Source organism: Symphalangus syndactylus, chromosome 11 (assembly GCF_028878055.3).
Source record: "Symphalangus syndactylus isolate Jambi chromosome 11, NHGRI_mSymSyn1-v2.1_pri, whole genome shotgun sequence".
Classification (NCBI taxonomy): domain Eukaryota; kingdom Metazoa; phylum Chordata; class Mammalia; order Primates; family Hylobatidae; genus Symphalangus; species Symphalangus syndactylus.
Window position 1 is genome coordinate 56,124,939 of NC_072433.2, and position 19,253 is coordinate 56,144,191.

At 48.7% G+C, this 19,253-nt stretch overlaps 1 protein-coding gene across 14 annotated transcripts in view; it reads right to left on the reverse strand.

The window, feature by feature from the left end:
- The window catches only part of KATNIP (katanin interacting protein), a 241,234-nt gene that overhangs the window by 149,188 nt on the left and 72,793 nt on the right, over positions 1–19,253 (reverse strand). For 13 of the 14 annotated variants that reach the window (XM_063612788.1, XM_063612791.1, XM_063612790.1 and 10 more), the window contains 2 exons: positions 12,434–12,603; positions 10,108–10,205 (listed from right to left, as the gene is read on the reverse strand). In XM_063612788.1, coding sequence (XP_063468858.1) covers positions 10,108–10,205; positions 12,434–12,603 — 268 coding nt within the window. Of the gene's footprint in view, positions 1–10,107; positions 10,206–12,433; positions 12,604–19,253 lie in introns of those variants that run through there. The other variant, XM_055297733.2, reaches the window with a different exon arrangement.

Here is a 19,253-nt window from a genome sequence, read left to right on the forward strand (position 1 = left end):
TGGGTGATTGGTTCTGGGGCATGGAAGAGATGTGGTAGCAGGGTGGCGGAACCTAAGTGGGCAGCTGTTGGTGGCTTGTCTTGGTACCACATGGGGTCCAGGGGCTTGAGAGAGAAGAATAGGTCATTATATCATTTGAGCTCCTGGACCCAAATGTGCCTGAACTTAAGATAACCAAGAATCAGGATGAACAATTCTGCTAGCCTTGGATTTGATCTGAAAGCATGAAAGAGAGCTCTAATGTTCAAAGAAAGCCCAGGTCTCTCTCTCTTCTTTTTTTTTTTTTGAGACAGAGCCTCACTCTGTTGCCCAGGCTGGAGTGCAACGGCGCGATCTCAGCTCACTGCAACCTCTGCCTCCTGGGTTCAGGCAATTCTCCTGCCTCAGTCTCCCGAGTAGCTGGGATTACAGACGTTCACCACCACGTCCGGCTAATTTTTTTGTATTTTTAGTAGAGACAGGGTTTCACCACATTAGCCAGGCTGGTATCAAACTCCTGACCTCAGGTGGTCCACCCATCTCGGCCCCCCAAAGTGCTGGGATTACAGGCGTGAGCCACCGCGCCCGGCCTCTATCTCGTCTATGGTTTTCCCATCTTCCCTTTAGCACCACTGCTCACCTTGCAGAGGTGTCAGGACCCATGTTTGCAGTCGGCATTAAGGCACTGAATCAGCAATCTTTTACTGAGCGCCGACTGCATACAAGGTTCTGAAAACACAGGAAGATACAAAAAAAAAAAAAAAAAAATTAAAAACCAATGCCCTGCCCTCAAGGAGGTCACATAGCACACATAATGGGAAAATGTGTTTATGAAGCAACATGTGACAAAATTAATGTGGTCCAGAAAGAGTTTCTAATGTTGAGTGGGTGCTGGAGAGGGGAATAAATAGTCCCTCCATCTGGCCTGCTCTCCCGCCCCCAGCCCCAGGGAGGCTCCTCTGCCACCACTGGGAGGAGATTGAAAGCAGCCCTGCCCACACGGAAGGCTCACCTCCAGTGAGCAGCCCAGGCTGGCAGGTTCCAACCCAGCCCCCCAGGCCGTGCACAGCTCCCTGCCTCCCACCTCCACGCCCTTGCAAGGGATGATGACTGTGCACCTGGCTGGCTCCCCGCTTGGCACGCTGCTGTACCTGAGTGGGTGTTTCGAAGCGGCTGCTCTTTCCTGCCCACTTGCAGCACCCAGACCTGGGTAGACCCTTGCAGTATCAATCATACGCAGGAGGAGGATTTAAAAGCCCTGACACCCCCAAATCCATGTTCCTTTTTGCAGCCCAAGGCCAGCTTATTTCATACCCAGCCCACACTCAGCCCAGTTCATGCCCAGAGTTATTTGTTCATATCTGCCACCCCTCTTCGCAAAGTGTTCCAAAAGGTGTGCATTAAAGCTTATTGTCAAGTAGAAAAAAAAGAGCAAGGCTGGGGGCTGCCCCATATGGTTGTGCGGGTTCTGCAGTATGCAAATGGCTCCCTCTAGAGGTAGGAGAGCTCTAAAACACTGACAAAGGCAGGTCTAGGGTGGGGAGGTCCGGCTGACTTCATGTGTTCATCCCTGATTTGTCTGATCTCTTAGAAATAGCAGCGCTCCCCACTCTGACAGTCTGTGTTGTGCAAAGTCACTGGAAAGGCCAATGCTTTACGGCTTGTTTCATTTGTTGTCCTCACTGCAGTGGTTTCAGAACTCAGAAGGAAGATAACAAGAGACAGGGTCCCCAACACTTCCCATTTTTACTTGTGAGATTTTCTGAAGGTGCTGAAGCTGCACAGGCCACAACAGGACACAGGATATGGTGGCTGAGTGAGAGCAAAGCCTCTGCTTTAATAATGAACTTGCTTTAGAGACCTTTAAGGAAAGCTCACCCCACAGTAAATTGCTGAAAGGCCAATCCCTTCACTAGCAATTTAATGCTAAGAGCCGATGACGTTCATCAAATCTGACAGCATTTTGGTAAACGACAGCTCTGTTGATTAGGCCGCTGTCCACCCAAGTATTACAAGGCTGAGGAAGCCATAAATCTTAATCCACAGATAGCAGCAGAAAGATCTAAGGCCCAGAAGTGGTGGGGCAAAAAGGACAGTATGAACAAGAGGCCACACATCACCACCAGCCCATTCCACAGGGAAGGCGGCAGCTCGGGAGCCCAACACAGCCATCGCCATGATCCTCCCCAAACCCCCAGGAATCAGAGGGGCTTGGGAAGGGTTTTACAGGTGGAGGTCATCGGCTTCTTGGCCAGCAGCCAGAGTTGGGATGACTCTGTGACCTTCTGGTCAAGGGATCTGGAGGCCAGTGCACCTGACGTAGCCCCTCCTGTCAGGGCAGCTCTACCCAAATGTGCTTTCTTATTGTTGGGTGAGACCATAAGAAGAGAAACCTGTTCTCCTGGAGGCGGTAAATGGATTGGGCTTGGTCAGTAGAAACAGGGTGTGTAATTCAAGAGAGTTTCAGGGCTGGGCGCAGTGGCTCACACCTGTAATCCCAGCACTTTAGGAGGCCAAGGTGCGTGGATCGCATCAGCCCAGGAGTTCAAGACCAGTGTGGGCTACATAGCAAGAACCTGTCTCAAAAAAAAAAAAAAAAAATTCCAGCAAGACAGCCAGGAGGAGAGTACAGAGGGTGAATGGGGAGGCAAGGGGGCTGTGTGGACTGTGAATAAGGCTGGGACTGCAGGCGCTCACTGTGCACTGGGACCACTGCATCCCACCATGGTGTCCCCTGCTGACCAATGTGAATACACAAGGTGACCGTGTGGCCCTGCTGATCCCTCCTGGTTGGCACGGCCCTACAAATGAAACCCCAAGACTGTGAGAGGACTGTGGTCCCTCTCTTGGTGGAGTAGCTTTTGAGAACTGGCCACTGGCCATTGGGGGCTTGGCTGCCTTGACCACTCTGCCTACCCCCGGCTGCCTCTAAGCATGGCAGGAGCCCATCCAAAAGGGTTAGGATAGAAAGACTGTTTCCTCTCCATCCTATGCACCCAAGACTCCGTCTCCATGGACTCTCTACCATGGAGAAACTTTGGACTTAACTCCACGTCTTGGAGCCAGAGCAAACCAATCCAGCCCGTCTTCCTCATGACGGTAATAATGGTATAGCTGGCACGCCCAGTCTGTTCACTGTTCTACCTCCAGCCTTCTTGACAAGAAGCTACAGGACTCATGGTTCCTGCTCATGTGGCCAGGGCAGGCAGGGTTTGCACCAAATGACCTGGTCTCTGAGGGGCTCTAGTCATAGCCGACTGAGGTAGGAGGGGGTGCCTCATCCAGGCTAAGCAGCAGCAGCCCAGGCCATGCCCTGAGAAAGGGATGAGCTGAGAGATTCAGACTGTCTCTGTCTTGGAAATTTTCAACTAACAAATATGGAGGGAGTGTAAAACCGCGCGTGGAGAAGGCACGATGGAGCAGGGGAACACTGAAGCTACAAGTTGGCGGCAGCTCAGGGACAGGGAACAGAAGTGCAAGGACGGGGGCTGGGGAAGGTTGGTGGAGAGAGAGGGAGCCCTGCTTCAAAGGCTTCCTGGTCCTTGCTCCTGTGGGCGGTCCTTTCTGCACACATGAACCCAAACGTGGCGCTCTACTGTTTCAACCCTCTTGGAAATTCCTCACATTTAGATTGAAATCCAAACTTCCTCCTATGGTCTTCTAGGCCCTGCATGGCCGGTTCTTCCTACCTGCAACCCTGACACCCTCATCCCCACCCTTTCTGCCACCCTGTCCTAATCGTCCTGCCTCCTCTCAGCCTGTGCCCAGTGCCCGCTGCTGTCACTGTCCCCTCACTTGAAACCCTCCCCCAGCCACAGATCTTTCCGGGGCTGGCTCCAGGTAACTCTCAGGCCCTGGCTGCGATGCGGCCCCTTGGGAGGCTGTGCTGCCCACCTTCGCTGAAGGAGCGCTTCCCCGACACCTTGTCTTTCAGGCTGCTGTCCTCTGTCTTTCCTTCATAGCACTGTCCTCCAACTCGCTTGCTTGCCTTTGGTCTTTTCCCTTCCCAACCTTCCCACCCACTCCCCATCAACATGAGCTCCAGGAGAGCAGGGCTGGCCTCACTTTGGCATCTGTAAGTGCCAAAACTGAGTATGTGCTCAATACATGAGCACGGAATGAATGAAGTAAAGTATGAGTGAGCAAAGCAACATACTAGAGTGAAGAACCCTGAGGCCTCCAGGCTGAGCTGCCCTCCCCATCTGCCCTTCTGCTGATTAAAACAACAACAGTCAGCACCATTCACTATTTCTCCTGTGCCAGGCACTGCTTCAGCTTCTCTCCAAACATGGGCCCCTCTGATCCTCATTAATTACCATTACCAACCCCACATGACAAATGAGAGAGCAGGCACCGAGGGGTTAAGCATCTTAGCCACTGTGCAGCTGGCAGGAGGTGGAGCCAAGGCTTTGCACTGGGGCTGCTGGAAGGTTCCAGGGTCTGTGCTCTTAGCCATTCCTCTGGACTTGTCTGTCACCTGTTCCCACCTGAAGCAGCAGGCAGCCCCTGCCGATAGACCACCTGTAATGCATGCTGCACACGCTCCCCTCCAGCAGCCCTGGGAGGTTTCATTGATGATGAAACCAAAGCTCAGAGTGGTTACACGGCCAGCTCCAGAGCACATAGCTCACAGAGGTTACATGGCCAGCTCTGGGGCACACAGCTCAGAGAGGTTACATGGCCAGCTCCAAGACACACAGCTCAGAGAGGTTACACAGACAGTTCCAGGGCACACAGTTCAGAGAGGTTACATAGCCAGCTCCAGGGCACACAGCTCACAGAGGTTACACACATATAGCTCAGAGAGGTTACACAGCCAGCTCCAGGGCTCACAGCCAGTGAGCAGTCCAAAGCCCATTCCTTCCACTCACCTGGGGCTACAAATTCAAATGCCCCAAAGAACCAGGTGGGAAATGGAAACACGAGATAAGAGAAATCATAGCCTAAATCTGATAATAAACCACAGCTACCACTCAGCCTCACCACTGAAGCTCTGGGGAGTGGTGGGGACTTTGGCAAACAGGAAGGCTCATGCCCTGTCCAAACACAGCAGCTGGACTTGGCTCCTGCTGCTGGCTGCCTAGTGGGGAGGAGGATGGCCCAGCGTGGGGGCCAGACTTTTCCATTTTTTCCAGGGAAGAAGAAATCTAGATTTTTGATTTTGAGATAGGGTCTTGCTCTGTCCCCCCTGGCTGGAGTGCAGTGGTGCGGTCATGGTTCACTGCACCCTTGAACTCCTGGCTTCAAGCGATCCTAACTGTCTCAGCCTCCTCAGTAGCTGGGACTAGAGGTGTGCACTACTATGCCTGGCTAATTTTTTTATTTTTAGTAGAGATGGGACTCGCTTTGTTGCCTGGGGTGGTCTTGAACTCCTGAGCTCAGGTGATCCTCCTTCGTCGGGCTCCCAAAGTGCTAGGATTACAGGCATGAGCCATTGCACCTGGCTAGATATATTTTTAATATAAAATCTTGTTAATTTAAATGTTGGCAAGCTTCTAAAAGTCTTTTAAAAGCTGTGTGAGCCCAACAACCATTATCTGGGGGCAGATTTGACCCACACTTCAAGTGGTCAACTTCTGGACCCCGCCAGGCCCGCCATCCATGTATTTGAAGTTAGGTGTCACACCCTCCTCCCAGTTAAGCAGTCCCCATGTCTTCACAGCCCGAGCTTCAAAGGCAGGAACTGAGCCTTCTTGAATTTTTTTTTTTTTTGAACCCTAGAGCCTTGCACAGTGCCTGGGCCCTGCTAGGTATCAATACATGTCTGTTAAATTAACAGATGATTTCATTCATGACACATGTTGTAGTTCATTCACCACTTTTGAATGCTCCCTGGTTTGTGTCTATCTTTAAGAGTGGTTCCCAAAGGCTTGGGTGTGTGGAGCAGAGTCCATGCTCTGGACTGGAGGGGGCTGGCACTCGGTACCCATCCCACACTCCTCCTGGGGAGCCTTTCTCGGGGGTAGAGGCCAGAAAGCCAAATACTGCATTCCCCAGACTCCCTTTCTAAAGCTGTCCTCACAGGGTTAACAAGAATTCTCACAGAATATAGTTATAATTCAGCATTAATCACTGCACTTTGACCCACTTCCTTGTTACTGAAATTCACTGGATACTGACCATTAGCATTCCCATTATTCCTTAGAGATTTCTGACTGTAGAATCATTAAGGCTTTTGTTTAAGAATTGCTTAAGATGTTTTTCAGATCTTAAATTCCAGCAAAACAACTGACGCTAGCCAGTTTCAAGGCCCCCACAGAAGAACGGGATCCGCGTGAGAACACAGCTTCTTCATCTCCCTGTCCCGTGACTTCCCCCTGCACTCTTCCACCAATCAATGATCTCCACACATCAGCCTACTCCAAAACCCTTAAAAACACTGGCCCCAAACTCCTCTGGGAGACAGATTTGAGGTTTCCTCCCATCTCCTCGTTTGGCGGCCCTACAATTAGACCTCTCTCTCTGCTGAAACCCGGTGTCTATGTGTATAGACTTGCCAGCATCATGCAATGGACCTATTATGGTTACATTTTGGCTTGAGTTCTGGGTGTGATTTAGGTTCAGCCAATCAGATGGCCTCACACGAGCCAGGGAAAGCAGAAGTGAGGTGAGGAGAGGAGGGGGATAGATGTTGGCTGTTTCAGTTGCCCTGTTTCAGCACAGGGCATCGAGTTCTTCCACAATGTTCCTGACTGGCTGGCCACGCTGTGGGGCAGGGTCTTCATAGCGCTGTCCTAGCAGGCGTGGGGTCACTCTGAGGCCAACAGCTGGGGCAGTAACTCCCTGATTCCTGGATTGTAGCTAAGGTGACGCCTTCCTGATGCTGATACCCCACCTTCCCAACGGTGTCCTAGGCAGCCGCTCTCCTGGCAGGCCCAGGCTAAGTGGCCATGCTTTTGAGGCGCCATTCCTAGAGGCCTAGCCCAGAGTCCACTCCTTATGCTAGCCCAAGGACGTCATAAGCACCCGACTCCCTGCACTGCATTTGTTTCTGCTTAAAATAGCCTGAGTGGTCTCTGCTGTTAGGCACTGCCTGACCCCTGACTGATACAGTGTAGAAGGACAATTACAGCCCTCGAGGCATCAGGAAATCAGGAAATTAGCTATGATTAGGCCCTGTGAAGTGTGGGACCACAAGGAGAGACTGAGGAGGATGCTAATTAATCTTAGGCCAAGTTTTTTAAATTGCACAGACTCTAGGGCCAGCTATTAAGCCACAACATAAGACACGAATATGGCTCCTGATAATAGAAGGCTCTCAAAACAACTAGAAGAACTGTCTTAAGTGAGAAGTGGAGAAAGGCCGCATTAGCAACAAATTAATATTCATTGCAGGGGACAAAAGGAGGCCTCCAGGCTGTGTGTCCTCCAGGCCTTGCTCCTCAACACTGAGATCAGGCAGGGACACCCTTCCCCAATTAATCAATGACTTGAAGATGCCCCTGTGGGGAGGCAGAAAGACCACTGGGTTTATAACCACAGGCCCAGAGTTCAAATCCCAGTCTGCCCTCTTCCTTAGTAGCTATGCAACTCTGAGGAAGTCACCTTACCTCTCTTGGCCTTGACTTCTTCAGTAGCACAATGAGGACATTTTCTGACCTACAGGGTTATTGTGGGTGGGCTGATAAAGGGTATGAAAGCATTTAACTATAGACCCATACATTTAGTACGGTGTGAAATCATATGTGGTAGTAGTTCCCAATCTTGGTGAACACAAATTAAAAAATAACAACAGTCCCGGCATGGAGGCTCATGCCTGAAATCTCAGCACTTTGGGAGGCCGAGGCAGGAGGATCACTTGAGGCCAGAAGTTCAAGACTAGCCTGGGTAATATAGTGAATAAAAATAAATAAAAAATATGTAAAAATAAATAAAAATATATTTAAATTTTATTTTATATAAAAAAATATAGTAAAAAAATAAATTTTAAAGAGAAAAAATTACAGTAATTTAAAAAATAACACTGCTTAAGCCTCAGCAAGCCAGAATCTCCGGGGGTGGGGCCTGAGCATCTATATTTTAAAACCTCCCTAGGCCATTTAAATGTACAGTCAGGGCTGAGAAATAAAAAGAAAATCTCAAGATCCCAGCCAACTAAATGAACCCCTTCTTGGCCAAGGGGACCCCAGAGAAACCTTACAACTGAGTTCCCAGCCATGATGGGATGGGAGGTCAGACATGCCTCATTATATCCCCTCCCTCGTTAACCGCCAGGAGGCTTTCTTTTCTAAGGGTTAAAAAGAAACCAGCCCTTTTTGGCCGGGCGTGGTGGCTCACGCCTGTAATCCCAGCACTTTGGGAGGTAGAGGCAGGCGGATCACCTGAGGTCAGGAGTTTGAGACCAGCCTGGCCAACATGGTGAAACCCAGTCTTTATTAAAAATACAAAATCAGCCGAGTGTGGTGGCAGGCACCTGTAATCCCAGCTACTTGGGAGGCTGAGGCAGGAAAATTGCTTGAAACCGGGAGGCGGAGGTTGCAGTGAGCCAAGATCACACCACTGCACTCCACCCAGGGTCACAGAGCGAGACTCTGTCTCAAAAAAAGAAAAAAAAAGAAAGAAACCAGCCCTTTTCAAAGACTCCACCGCTGATATCAACCAATAGCCTGCTGCCCCTCCCAACCAGCCTGCCTGCTGCCCCTCCCTTCTGTGGTTACTACACAACTGACCAGCATTTCTTCCTGGTAAGGGATCACTGACCATGGAGTGGTTCTGACCCCTCTATAGAGGATGCACAGTGAGGTTTTCCGTGTCTCCTGATTCGCCTTTTGACATCAGAAGGCCAAAACCTCCATCCTCAGATCCCGCTAATGCCGCCATTTTTTGACGATGGGATCCATAGAGAGGCATGAAGCTCAACTGCACATGCGCATATTTCTCCTTTTATAAATATTCATAACTCCTCCTACAGCTTACTGAATATGTATATTGGGCGACCTATTCAGCATAAATCCGTCTTAACCGTCTGAACTTCAAAGTGCAGGTTTCTGGCTTCTGGCCTGAGGATGTGTTTCCTAGCCTGCCGGAATGGCCACCCGGGAGGGAGGCTGCTACCCTTTCTGAGAAATAAAGCTTTCCTTTCCAAGTTTGTGAACCTCGTCATTCTTCATTTAATGGGGCTGGGACCTGCTGGTCCTCGGTAAGGTACGAGTGACTATGAGGTAAAATATCCAGAACTATATGAGCAAGAACACAGAATTTGGGGCAAAAGATCTAAGATTGACTCTTGATTCTGCCGCTTCTTAGCTGTTGACCTTAGAAAACTCAGTGAACCTCCATCTCTTCCGCCCCTTATAAAGAGGGACAATATTGGAACATACTCTACAGTTCTGCTGGGAGGGCAAAGGAGACGAGTTACATGGGAGCTGAGCCTATGTGTGGTACCTGGGGTAGATGCTCCGAAATGCAAGCTCCTGACATCAGCACACCAGCTGCAACCCAAAATGGCATCTCAGTTCTATGGGGCAGGGGCTTTGTTATATGCACCCACTGTATCCCTGACATCCAGAACTGTGCCTGGCACATAGTGGGTACTCAATAAAAAAAATAGCTGAATGAATGAGTCATCATGATGGGACTCTGAGTCTGACCTTCCTACACCCCCAAGTGGGGCTGGAGTGGCCACATCCAAAGGGGAGGGCCGTGCAGCAGAGAGGTCTCTCCAGAGGTCAGTTCCATAGGCAGAAAGGGCACACTACCATGCCCAGCCAGACCCACCTACTCCCCATAGGACGTTTTTTTTTTTTTTTTTTTTAGACAGGCTCTTGCTCTGTTGCCCAGACTGGAGTGCAGTGGTGCAACTGTAGCTCACTGCAGCCTTCAACTTCTGGGCTCATTCAATCCTCAGCCTCCTGAGTAGCTGGGACTAGAGGTACATGCTACCACACCTGGCGAATTTTTTATTTTTATTTTTAGTAGAGATGAGGTCTCACTTTGTTGCCCAAGCTGGTCTCGAACTTCTGGGCTCAAAGTGATCCTCCCACCTCACCCTCCCAAAATGCTGGGATTGCATAAAGGAGCCACTGTGCCTGGCCCATGGGGGTTTTAAATGCTCTGATTGAATTTCTATTCCCACAGCCACCCACACTCTGTATTCTAAAGTGTGGGCTGGGGCCACAGTCTCCAGACCTGGTGCCATCCTCGGCGCTGGACTTTACTGGGGGCTGTCCGTGAACTGCGTCTTAAGGCTTCTTCAGCTTCTCGAAACAGAGTTCTTCGTCCATAATCTGCACCAGAGACGAGGGAAGGAGACTTGGTGAGGCACTGATGACAAGCTCACAGTACTGGGTTGGTTTGTAACTCATGTCTAAAATGCATATCAGTGTACCCAAAGTCTTGTGTATGAGGACATTGACTACAGCACTGTTGTGGCAACAAGACATCGGAAAACAAGCTAAATGTTGAGCAAAAAAGGAATGGGTAAATAAGTTCCAGCATATCCATGCCATGGAATAATATGTATAATATATGGCTGGATCAGGCAGGTCTGTATATACAGAGAAGAGTCTCTAAGCTACAGAAACAAGGTTCAGGACAGTAGGTACAAGAGGTCACCACTTGTGTAAAAGAGTGTAGAGGGTGAATCTCTTTGCTGAATGAATGAATGAAGGTACTGCTGGTGTTCCAAGTACACAGAATCCTGTTATCTGTTTCTCCCTGAAACCTGGACCAGGAAAAGCTGAATTCTCCTTACTAACAGCAGCAGGTCTGCCTCCACCATGAAAGCTAGGAGAGCCACTGGTTTCCCTCTTTGCCCTGGGGGCTGGGGAGCTCAAGCTACACTCTGAGTTCGACTGCAGTGGCTCTCCTAGGAAACCATTTCAGGAATCACTTTGTCTTCTTGCCCTTTTGTTGTTGTTTTGACTTTTACTATATATCAATGGCTTGAGATCTTACCATGTCTGTGAGGCCATAGATTAGAATAACACAAATCAAAGTTACTGTGTGCCAGACAGCTTACATTTCTTATATCATTTAATCTTCCCAGCAAGCCTGCAACGTGGGCATAATTATTCCCATTTTATGCAAGACGAAACTGAGGGTCAGAGAGGTCCTCACTGTCTAAGGTCTCAAAGCCAGAAAGTGGCAGAACAGGGTTCATTCAAATCCAGTCTGCCTCATTCCAGATCTTCTTGTAACTTGCTTGGTAGCACACTGGCCTCTCCAACAAGGCAGCCTTAAAGGGCATTCTGACAACTAGTTGGGATAAGCAGTCTCGCCAGTCCCATTTTATTGTCATTTTTAAAATATGTATTTATTTATTTATTCATTTTGAAACAGGGTCTTGCTCTGTCACCCAGGCTGGAGTACACTGGCATAGTCATAGCTCACTGCGACCTTGACTTCCTGGGCTCAATCAGTCCTCCTGCCTCAGCCTCCTGAATAGGTGAGACTATAGGCATGCACCACCATGCCCAGCTACTTTCTGTATTTTTTGCAGATACAGGGTCTAACTATGTTGCCCAGGCTGGCCTCTAACTCCTGAGCTCAAATGATCTGCCCATCTCGGCCTCCCAAAGTGCTGGGATTACAGGCCTGAGCCACCATGCCTAGCTGAGTCCCATTTTAAAGATGAGCAAACAAAGGCACAGAGAGACTAAGTGGCTTCCCCATGGTATCCTGACTCCACGTGCTCTGCTGTTTCATTCATTCAACTGCCCAATCATTTTTTGTGTCTATGCTAGGCTGGGTTGGGTATTTTTCTATTACACACAAGCTTCCTGTGGTTTTCTTATAGGGCACGTGAAATCCATTTAAAGTATGCACGGTATAGATTAACTAAATGCAGAAATGAGTGGTAAAATCAAATATTACACAGGGGTTAGGTACTAAAGTTAAGACATATCAAGTGAAAAATCAGATATAATCCAAAATTTCCCTAGACATTTCCTTAAAGTACTGACTTAAGACCCAGGAAATGTAAAAGCTAGAAATTTGCTGCTTTGGCTGCCTTTGCTCTGGGGTAGTAGAGGCCAAGACGAGTTTAAACAGGAATAAAACAGGATTTCTCTTTCTCATTCTTATGCTCTCTTTCTGGCCATGCGGGTATAGTTAACTTGTGTTTGTTGTTCACATGCACAGGACGTGGTTCCATGGTCCCTTTTTTTTTTTTTTTTTTTGACAGAGTCTCTCTCTGTCACTCATGCTGGAGTGCAGTGGTGCGATTTCGGCTCACTGCAACCTCTGCCTCCCAGGTTTAAGTGATTCTTGTGCCTCATCCTCCTCAGTAGCTGGGACTACAGGTGCATGCCACCATGCCTGGCTAATTTTCATATTTTTAGTAGAGATAGGGTTTCGCCATGTTGCCCAGGCTGGTCTGGAACTCTTGGCCTCAAGTGATCCACCCGCCTCAGCCTCCCAAAGTGATGTGATTACAGGTGTGAGCCACTGCACCCTGCTCCTAATTAATTTTGATTAACAGAGCTGAGACTCAGCCTGGAGGGCCTGTGCTCACCGTGTGTCCCCTCCGTGTGGGAGGCACTTCTGGAGAAGTCAGAGTGAATGGCTTTCCGTGGTGACGATTTCAGCTCCGAATTGGCACCGTTGACATAGACAGAGAAACCTTGCTCCAAGTGCTCCAGCCTCAATTGCACGGGGTCCTTGCTTTTCAAATGCTTTAATATCCTGAAAGAGAAACGGTGGCTTGTTCCTCCTCATCATTTGAGAGTCTGGGCTGCTGTACCCCCAAGCCAGGAGTGAACTGCTGTTCCCACAGTGAAGCGTCTCTAATCAGAGCCCAGGGGGCGTGTGCCCAGCTGTTTGTCTACGAACAGCCTAACAGGCCCATTACCCACTTAGAGAAGCCACGAGGGGGAGACAGTTTGGGGCCCTGCAGGGAAGTTTCTGCAGCTCTCATTCTGAGGCTCAAATACACATTAGCGAAAAAGAACACACCCAGTTCATGCCGCGTGCTGGCCAAGGCAGAGAGGAAGCGTGTGTTTACACACTGCTATCATACAGCCTGGGCTTTCTGAAAAGATCCCAATTTTATGCAATTTCACTTTGTGTGAAACTTTGTTTGATGTGCAACAAAAAGTGGTTTTTAGGCTCTCAGGCTTTGTGAGAGAGATTTCATACCACCCATTTACAAATCAGAAAACAGCTTTTGTCAGACCAAGTGGGCTAATGTTTTGCTTCAGTGAATAGATGTGTTCTCAAAACACTCACCCCTGATATTTCAAAGGCCATCATTTCATATTCTAATGCAGTTAAAAAAGATATCAATGCAGGCGTTGGTTCAAGGTTAACAATAGGATTATCACGTCTTTTGGCTAAAAGGCAGGAGTGTGGCCAGGTCCCTAATTTAGCTTTCACTGAAGCCCATCCTTACACCTTGAGCCTGGTCCTTTACCCAATCCTGATGTCACACTGCCATATGCAGGGTACAGTGTCTTCTTCGGACCCCAGAGAACTGCTTCCATTGGACGCCAGACTCGCCTGCATTTTATACACAGCTTTAGACGCCCCTAAATCAACTACATTTACACAACCAGCCAACCTAGCAACAAGTGTGCCTCTTCTTCAGTAATTAAATAAGTGCCAATCAAATTAGCAAAATTTAAATTTTAAAAAATAATAGCAATCACATAAAAGGTGCATACTGTATGCTAACCTCTGTTCTAAAAACCTAAAGTCAATTCTCATTATTCACAGTATGAGTGGTCTAGAAAGTCACTGTGAATTCTGAATTAGAGAATTTGGAACTACTGCTCCTAGAGGAAATATAGGGTCAGGTGCCTGTGAGTCTTTGGTCACATTTTCATGAACCAATCAACACAGAACCTTGTGTATGTGTGTTTCTGTTTAAAGATGCCTTATTACACCGTTGATTCATTCACACCGAACTCACAGCCAAAAGCACTATCACTCATGCCTGAACAAAGCTTCCCAACATATGTATTTTCTTCATAAGGCATATCACAGCCTCATGCTTAGGAACACTGAACAGCATTTCTGCACTATGTATAAGGCCAGTTTAAGCAACGAAATCACCAGCAGAAAGCACAAAAATGTGAAAAACATGGCACTATGTACACGGCAAAAAGGACACTTGTTTATAATATGAGAGGCAGATAATTAATTGCCTTGTTCTATATCAGCTGAGAACATGTGTATCGGGGGACTAAAAATGTTGCCTCTGCACGTGTCTGCAAGTGACCGCAAAAATGCAGCAAGTATCGACTGTGGGGTTACAGATCAGTTTTAGTGATGACACAAATTCACAGACAGAGAGTCAGAGAATAATGATGATCAATGATATGAAGAAGTTACTCTTCACAATAATCCTACAGGGTAACCACTTTTTTTTTTTTTTTTTTTTTTGAGACGGAGTCTAGCACTGCCACCCAGGCTGGAGTGCTGTGGTGTGATCTCGGCTCACTGCAACCTCCACCTCCTGGGGTTCAAGCGATTCTGATTCTCCTACCTCAGCCTCCCAGGTAGCTTGGACTACAGGCGTGTGCCACCATAGCTGGCTAATTTTTTTTTGCGTGTGTTTTTAGTAGAGACACGGTTTCCCCATGTTGGCCAGGCTGGTCTTGAACTCCTGACCATCTGCCCACTTCGACCTCCCAGAGTGTTGGGATTACATGTGTGAGCCACTGTGCCTGGCCGTAATCACTTTTATTATCTCCATTTAGTAGATGAGGAGTATAAGGCATAGAAAGGTTAAAGAACTTGCCCAAGGTCACAGAGCTATTATAGTATGAGGCCGGGGTAGAATGCAAACTTAGGCAATTTGGCTCCAGAGTCTACACCAAAAGGAAGACAACTTGTAAAGCTAGCAAGATGATGTTGAAACTGGCAAACTTAGACACTGCTGGTAATTCATAGAACCTTCTCAGAAGTAGTATGAAAATATAGAAAATGCCATATGTTTGGTCTTTGCCCAGTAAGCACATTCCGGCAAATTGTTCCTAAGCATATGAACTCTGGGCAAGAAGATAGTCAGTGTTCAGTAATAACAAATCCTGGAAGCAACCCAAATGTCCAACACCAGAGAAGTGGATGCTGCTATTACACAGATGTTATCATTATGAAGACTGTATAGAAACATGGGGGATTGTTTGTGATCTGTTCAGTGGGGGGCGGGGGAGTGGTGATGAAAAAGGCAGAATAAAAATGATACATAGGCCAGAGCACAGTGGCTCATGCCTGTAATCCCAGCACTTTGGGAGGTTGGGGCAGGCAGACTGGACTGCTTGAGCCCAGGCATTCTGAGATTAGCCTGGGCAACATGGTGAAACCCCGTCTCTATAAAAAATACAAAAATTAGCTGGGCATGGTGGCATGCACCTGTGGTTCTAGCTACTTGGGAGGCTGGGGCAGGAGAATGTCTTGAACTGGGGAGGTTGAGGCTGCAGTGAGCCATGATCATGCCACTGCACTCCAGCCCGGGTGACAGACAGAGACCCTGTCTCCAAAAAAAGAAAGAAAGAAAAAAGAAAAGAAATGAAATGAAAAGAAAAAGACATATGTAGTAAAGTTGGAAAACTGTGTGTTTGTGGACCCAGCGTGGAAGGTGATAAATGTAAAATGAAATGGGTTGTTGAGGAAAGGTGGTGGCATTGTGGGTGATTTCTTTGTTTAAATGTTTCTTTAGCGGCTAATACATTCATCTTTTCACCAATTGTGGCAGGAACATTTATTACAGGCTGCTTATCTCTTGCCAGCCTTGGAAGCCTGGGAGATGCCTGATTGTTGGGCAACAACATAAAACAGAAGAAAAACACAAGTAACTAAGAGACAATTTCCAAACACAGCAATAGCTACGCTTGCAGGAGCAAACAATCAAGGGACAATGTAGGCACCGTCAGTCTCCAGGGAGGGAGCAGGAGTCTAGGTCCCAGGAGGCCTGTGGCGGGGCAGAGCGGGGAATTTGATCACTCAGGCAGACAGCCTGCCTCCACTTCTCTCCCTGCCTTCTGATGCCATGTTAACAGTCACGGCATCCAGCTACCCAGGATCTGAGACTGGCAGTTCACGGGTGCCCCTCCTTAAGCAGAATGATTTATGAAAATGTAGATTTATGAAACTGATAAATTAGGAGACAATTATTCAGACTGTGAAAGGAATTGCTAAAGGAACTCCCCTACTGCAGTGGAGTGCATCAGTAATATTCAGGTGGCATCAAAGAAAAGTGTTTTTTAAAAAATTGATAGCCTACTTTACATAAAAAGCCGTCCTAGGTACAGGGGACTCAGATAAATCAGATTCCACTCCTGCCCTATCTGAAATCGAACTCTTCCCTCCTGCTGCCCTGCCACCCTCTACTGGCTTGCCGGTTCAACTTTTTCCAATGGCACACTATCACTGGCTAACATTATATTATGGATGTATCTGTGTATTTGTTTATTCTTCCTCCCCTGCACTGGACTCTGAGCCTCTGTCCTATGGCCCATGGTGCCTGCTGAATGAGGAAAGCTCTCAATGGCTGTTTCTTTCTTTTCTTTTTTTCCCGGGTCTTGCTCTGTTGCCCAGGCTGGAGCATAGTGGTATGATCACAGCTCACTGCAGGCTTGATCTCCCAGGCTCAAGCAATCCTCCCACCTCAGCCTCTCGAGTAGCAGGGACTATAGGTGCGTGCCACCACACCTGGCTAATTTTTGTATTTTTTTTGTAGAGACAGGGTCTCCTTGTGTTGTCCAGGCTGGTCTCGATCTCCTGGGCTTAGTCGATCCACCCACCTTGGCCTCCCAAAGTCCTAGGATTACAGGCATAAGCCACTGTGTCCGATCTCAATGCCTGTTTCTGGAACAAGTGACCCCAAGGATCTCAAGTTGGGGCAGGAGACATGGATGAACACCCTAGTGCTCACAGCTACCATTCATGTGATGCACATCACACTCATCATTTCCATTTTATGCCCATGTTGGCCTTTGGGATCACCTGCACAGATGAGGAAGTGAAGGCACAGTGAGTGGGGAGTACAGGGTGTGATGAGGCACAGTCTAGGGACCTGACATGGCTGGGGCTGGGGTGGTCAGGGAGGATTCTCCTCCTCGTGGGCCACTGGGGCAGGGACTTAGATGGCAAGGAGGACCCAGTGAACACAAAGGGCAGGTCACTTTGTTCTCAGGGGGTGGCGGCCTAATTGTGACTAGGCTTATGACTGAGTGGTCTCTGAGTGGTGTGGCTGCCATGGCACTGTAGATGAACCACAGGGTTCCTCCAGATCTCGGTCATCTCAGGTTGCCTGAGAGGGTTCCCCAAGGATCAGCCATTCAAGAATTACCTGGATGTCATTTGGGGAGAAGGCATTTATATCGAAAGGATGATAATAATAATAAACATTAAAAAAATTAGCTGGATGTGGTGGCCCGCACACGTATGCCCAGTTACTAGGGAATCTGAGGCAAGAGGATCACTTGAGCCCAGGGGCTGGAGAGTGCAGTGAGCTATGATCACGCCAGTGCACTCCAGCCTAGGCAACAGAGACCCCCATCTCAATCAATCAATCAATCAGTCAATAACTGAATGATGATAATGATGATGATGATGATGATGGTGAAGAATACTGGGTTGGGCAGGGGGCTTGCTATGGGCCTTCAACGGCCTTGTCTCACTTCACCCTTCAGTGATCCTGGGATTGAGGTTCTGTTGGCCTGTTTTAGAAATGAACTTGCCCAAGGCCAGAGAGCCAAGGAAACCTCCAACCTGGATTTAAGTTCTGGCCCGTGGGGCTGCAGTGCTTGTGCTCTCCCTTGCTCCTTCCTGGTTTCTTGCCTCTAGCACCAGGCATCACAGAGGCTCTGAACAAGAAGAGGTCAGAGGAGGGAGCACTGGCTCACAACTGGGGGCTCCTTGGAGGGGGTGGCATTTGAGTCCAGTCTTGAAGGGTAAAGACAGAGAGGGCAGGGGTGCAAAAAGAAGCCTGCCATTCCTCCCCAGAACCTGTAGGTCCCCTAGGATGCTCCACAGAGCTGCACATAAGAGCATCTGTGCAGGTGGAGGAGGTGAGTGTGGAGTACGGAGCTCAGTGCCAGAGGCTCCGCCATTTCCCCAGCTTGCATGACCTTGAGCAAGTCCCTAAACCTCCCTGGGGTCTGTTTCCTCCTCTGTAACAGGAGACTAAAGATGCCGGCACCTCCCTGGGCTGCCATGAGGACAAAAGGATAGACTGGGTTAAAGCTCTGGCTCAGACAAAGGTCCAGGTGAGGCCCCCAGTGATGCTGGTTCTCTCCTTCCTTCTTTCTGCCTGGATCTTCTCCTGGGGCTGCAGGCCCTGCACTTTTGTGGGCAAGTTTTCCTTGAATGACCTTTCTCAAGGACCAAATGATCACAGCATTGCTGGATTCTTGGACCTGGAGAGCAAATCTGGGTCTACCCCCTACAGTCTAGAGGTGTATATTACAGCCCCTCTCTGCTGTCACCTCTTCAGATACAAGGGCCCTCATCTTCTCAGTTGATCCTCATCACTCAGCCCTTTGATCACTCTGCCTGCTCTTTTATGAATCTTGTCGGGCGTGATTACCTCTTTCATGAGGTTGAGTGACAGGAATCACTGAGAGTCCACTGGGACAGGCAGCTGGGAGGGTTTCTGCAGGAGTGAGGCGGGGCTGTCACATCTCCAGACTCTGTCCCCCTACTCCCTGCCCCCAGTCTTCTCCTGGAGCACACAATCACTTTCTGCTTCTTTTGTCATAGTTATAGGTGGCCTTGCGCTCACCCTGCCACCACTGGGGAGTTCTTCAAGGGTAAGAGCTGTGTGGTGGACACCTGTTCTCTCTGCCTGGCCAGGAATCTCCCCCATCTTCCAAACAGAGCCCCTCAGATCTCCTCTGGGTACAGCACCATTCCTTCTTTCACTCCATGAAACTGACTCCACCGGGTGAAACTGACTCCACTGCACAATTTAGTGGGGTGGCCAAGGAACGGCCAGTAGACTGTGCCATCTCACCAGACACAGGGAGTGATTGGCTTGTATATAGTTAGGATGTATGTCCCCTCTAAATCTCATGTTGGATTGTAATCCCTAGTGTCGAGGTAGGACCTGGTGGGAGGTGACTGAATCATGGGGGCAGAGTTCTCATGAATGGTTTAGCAGCATCCCCTTGATGTTATCCTTGCGATAGTGAGTTCTCCCAAGATCTGGCCATTTAAAAGTGTGTGGCACCTCCCTCCACCCTCTCTCTCCTGCTCTCACCATGTGATGTGCCTGCTTCCACTTTGCCTTCTGTTATGAATACAAGCTCCCTGAGGCCTCCCCAGAAGCCAAGCAGATGGCAGCACCATGCTTCCTGTACAGCCTGCAGAATCGTGAGCCAATGAAACCT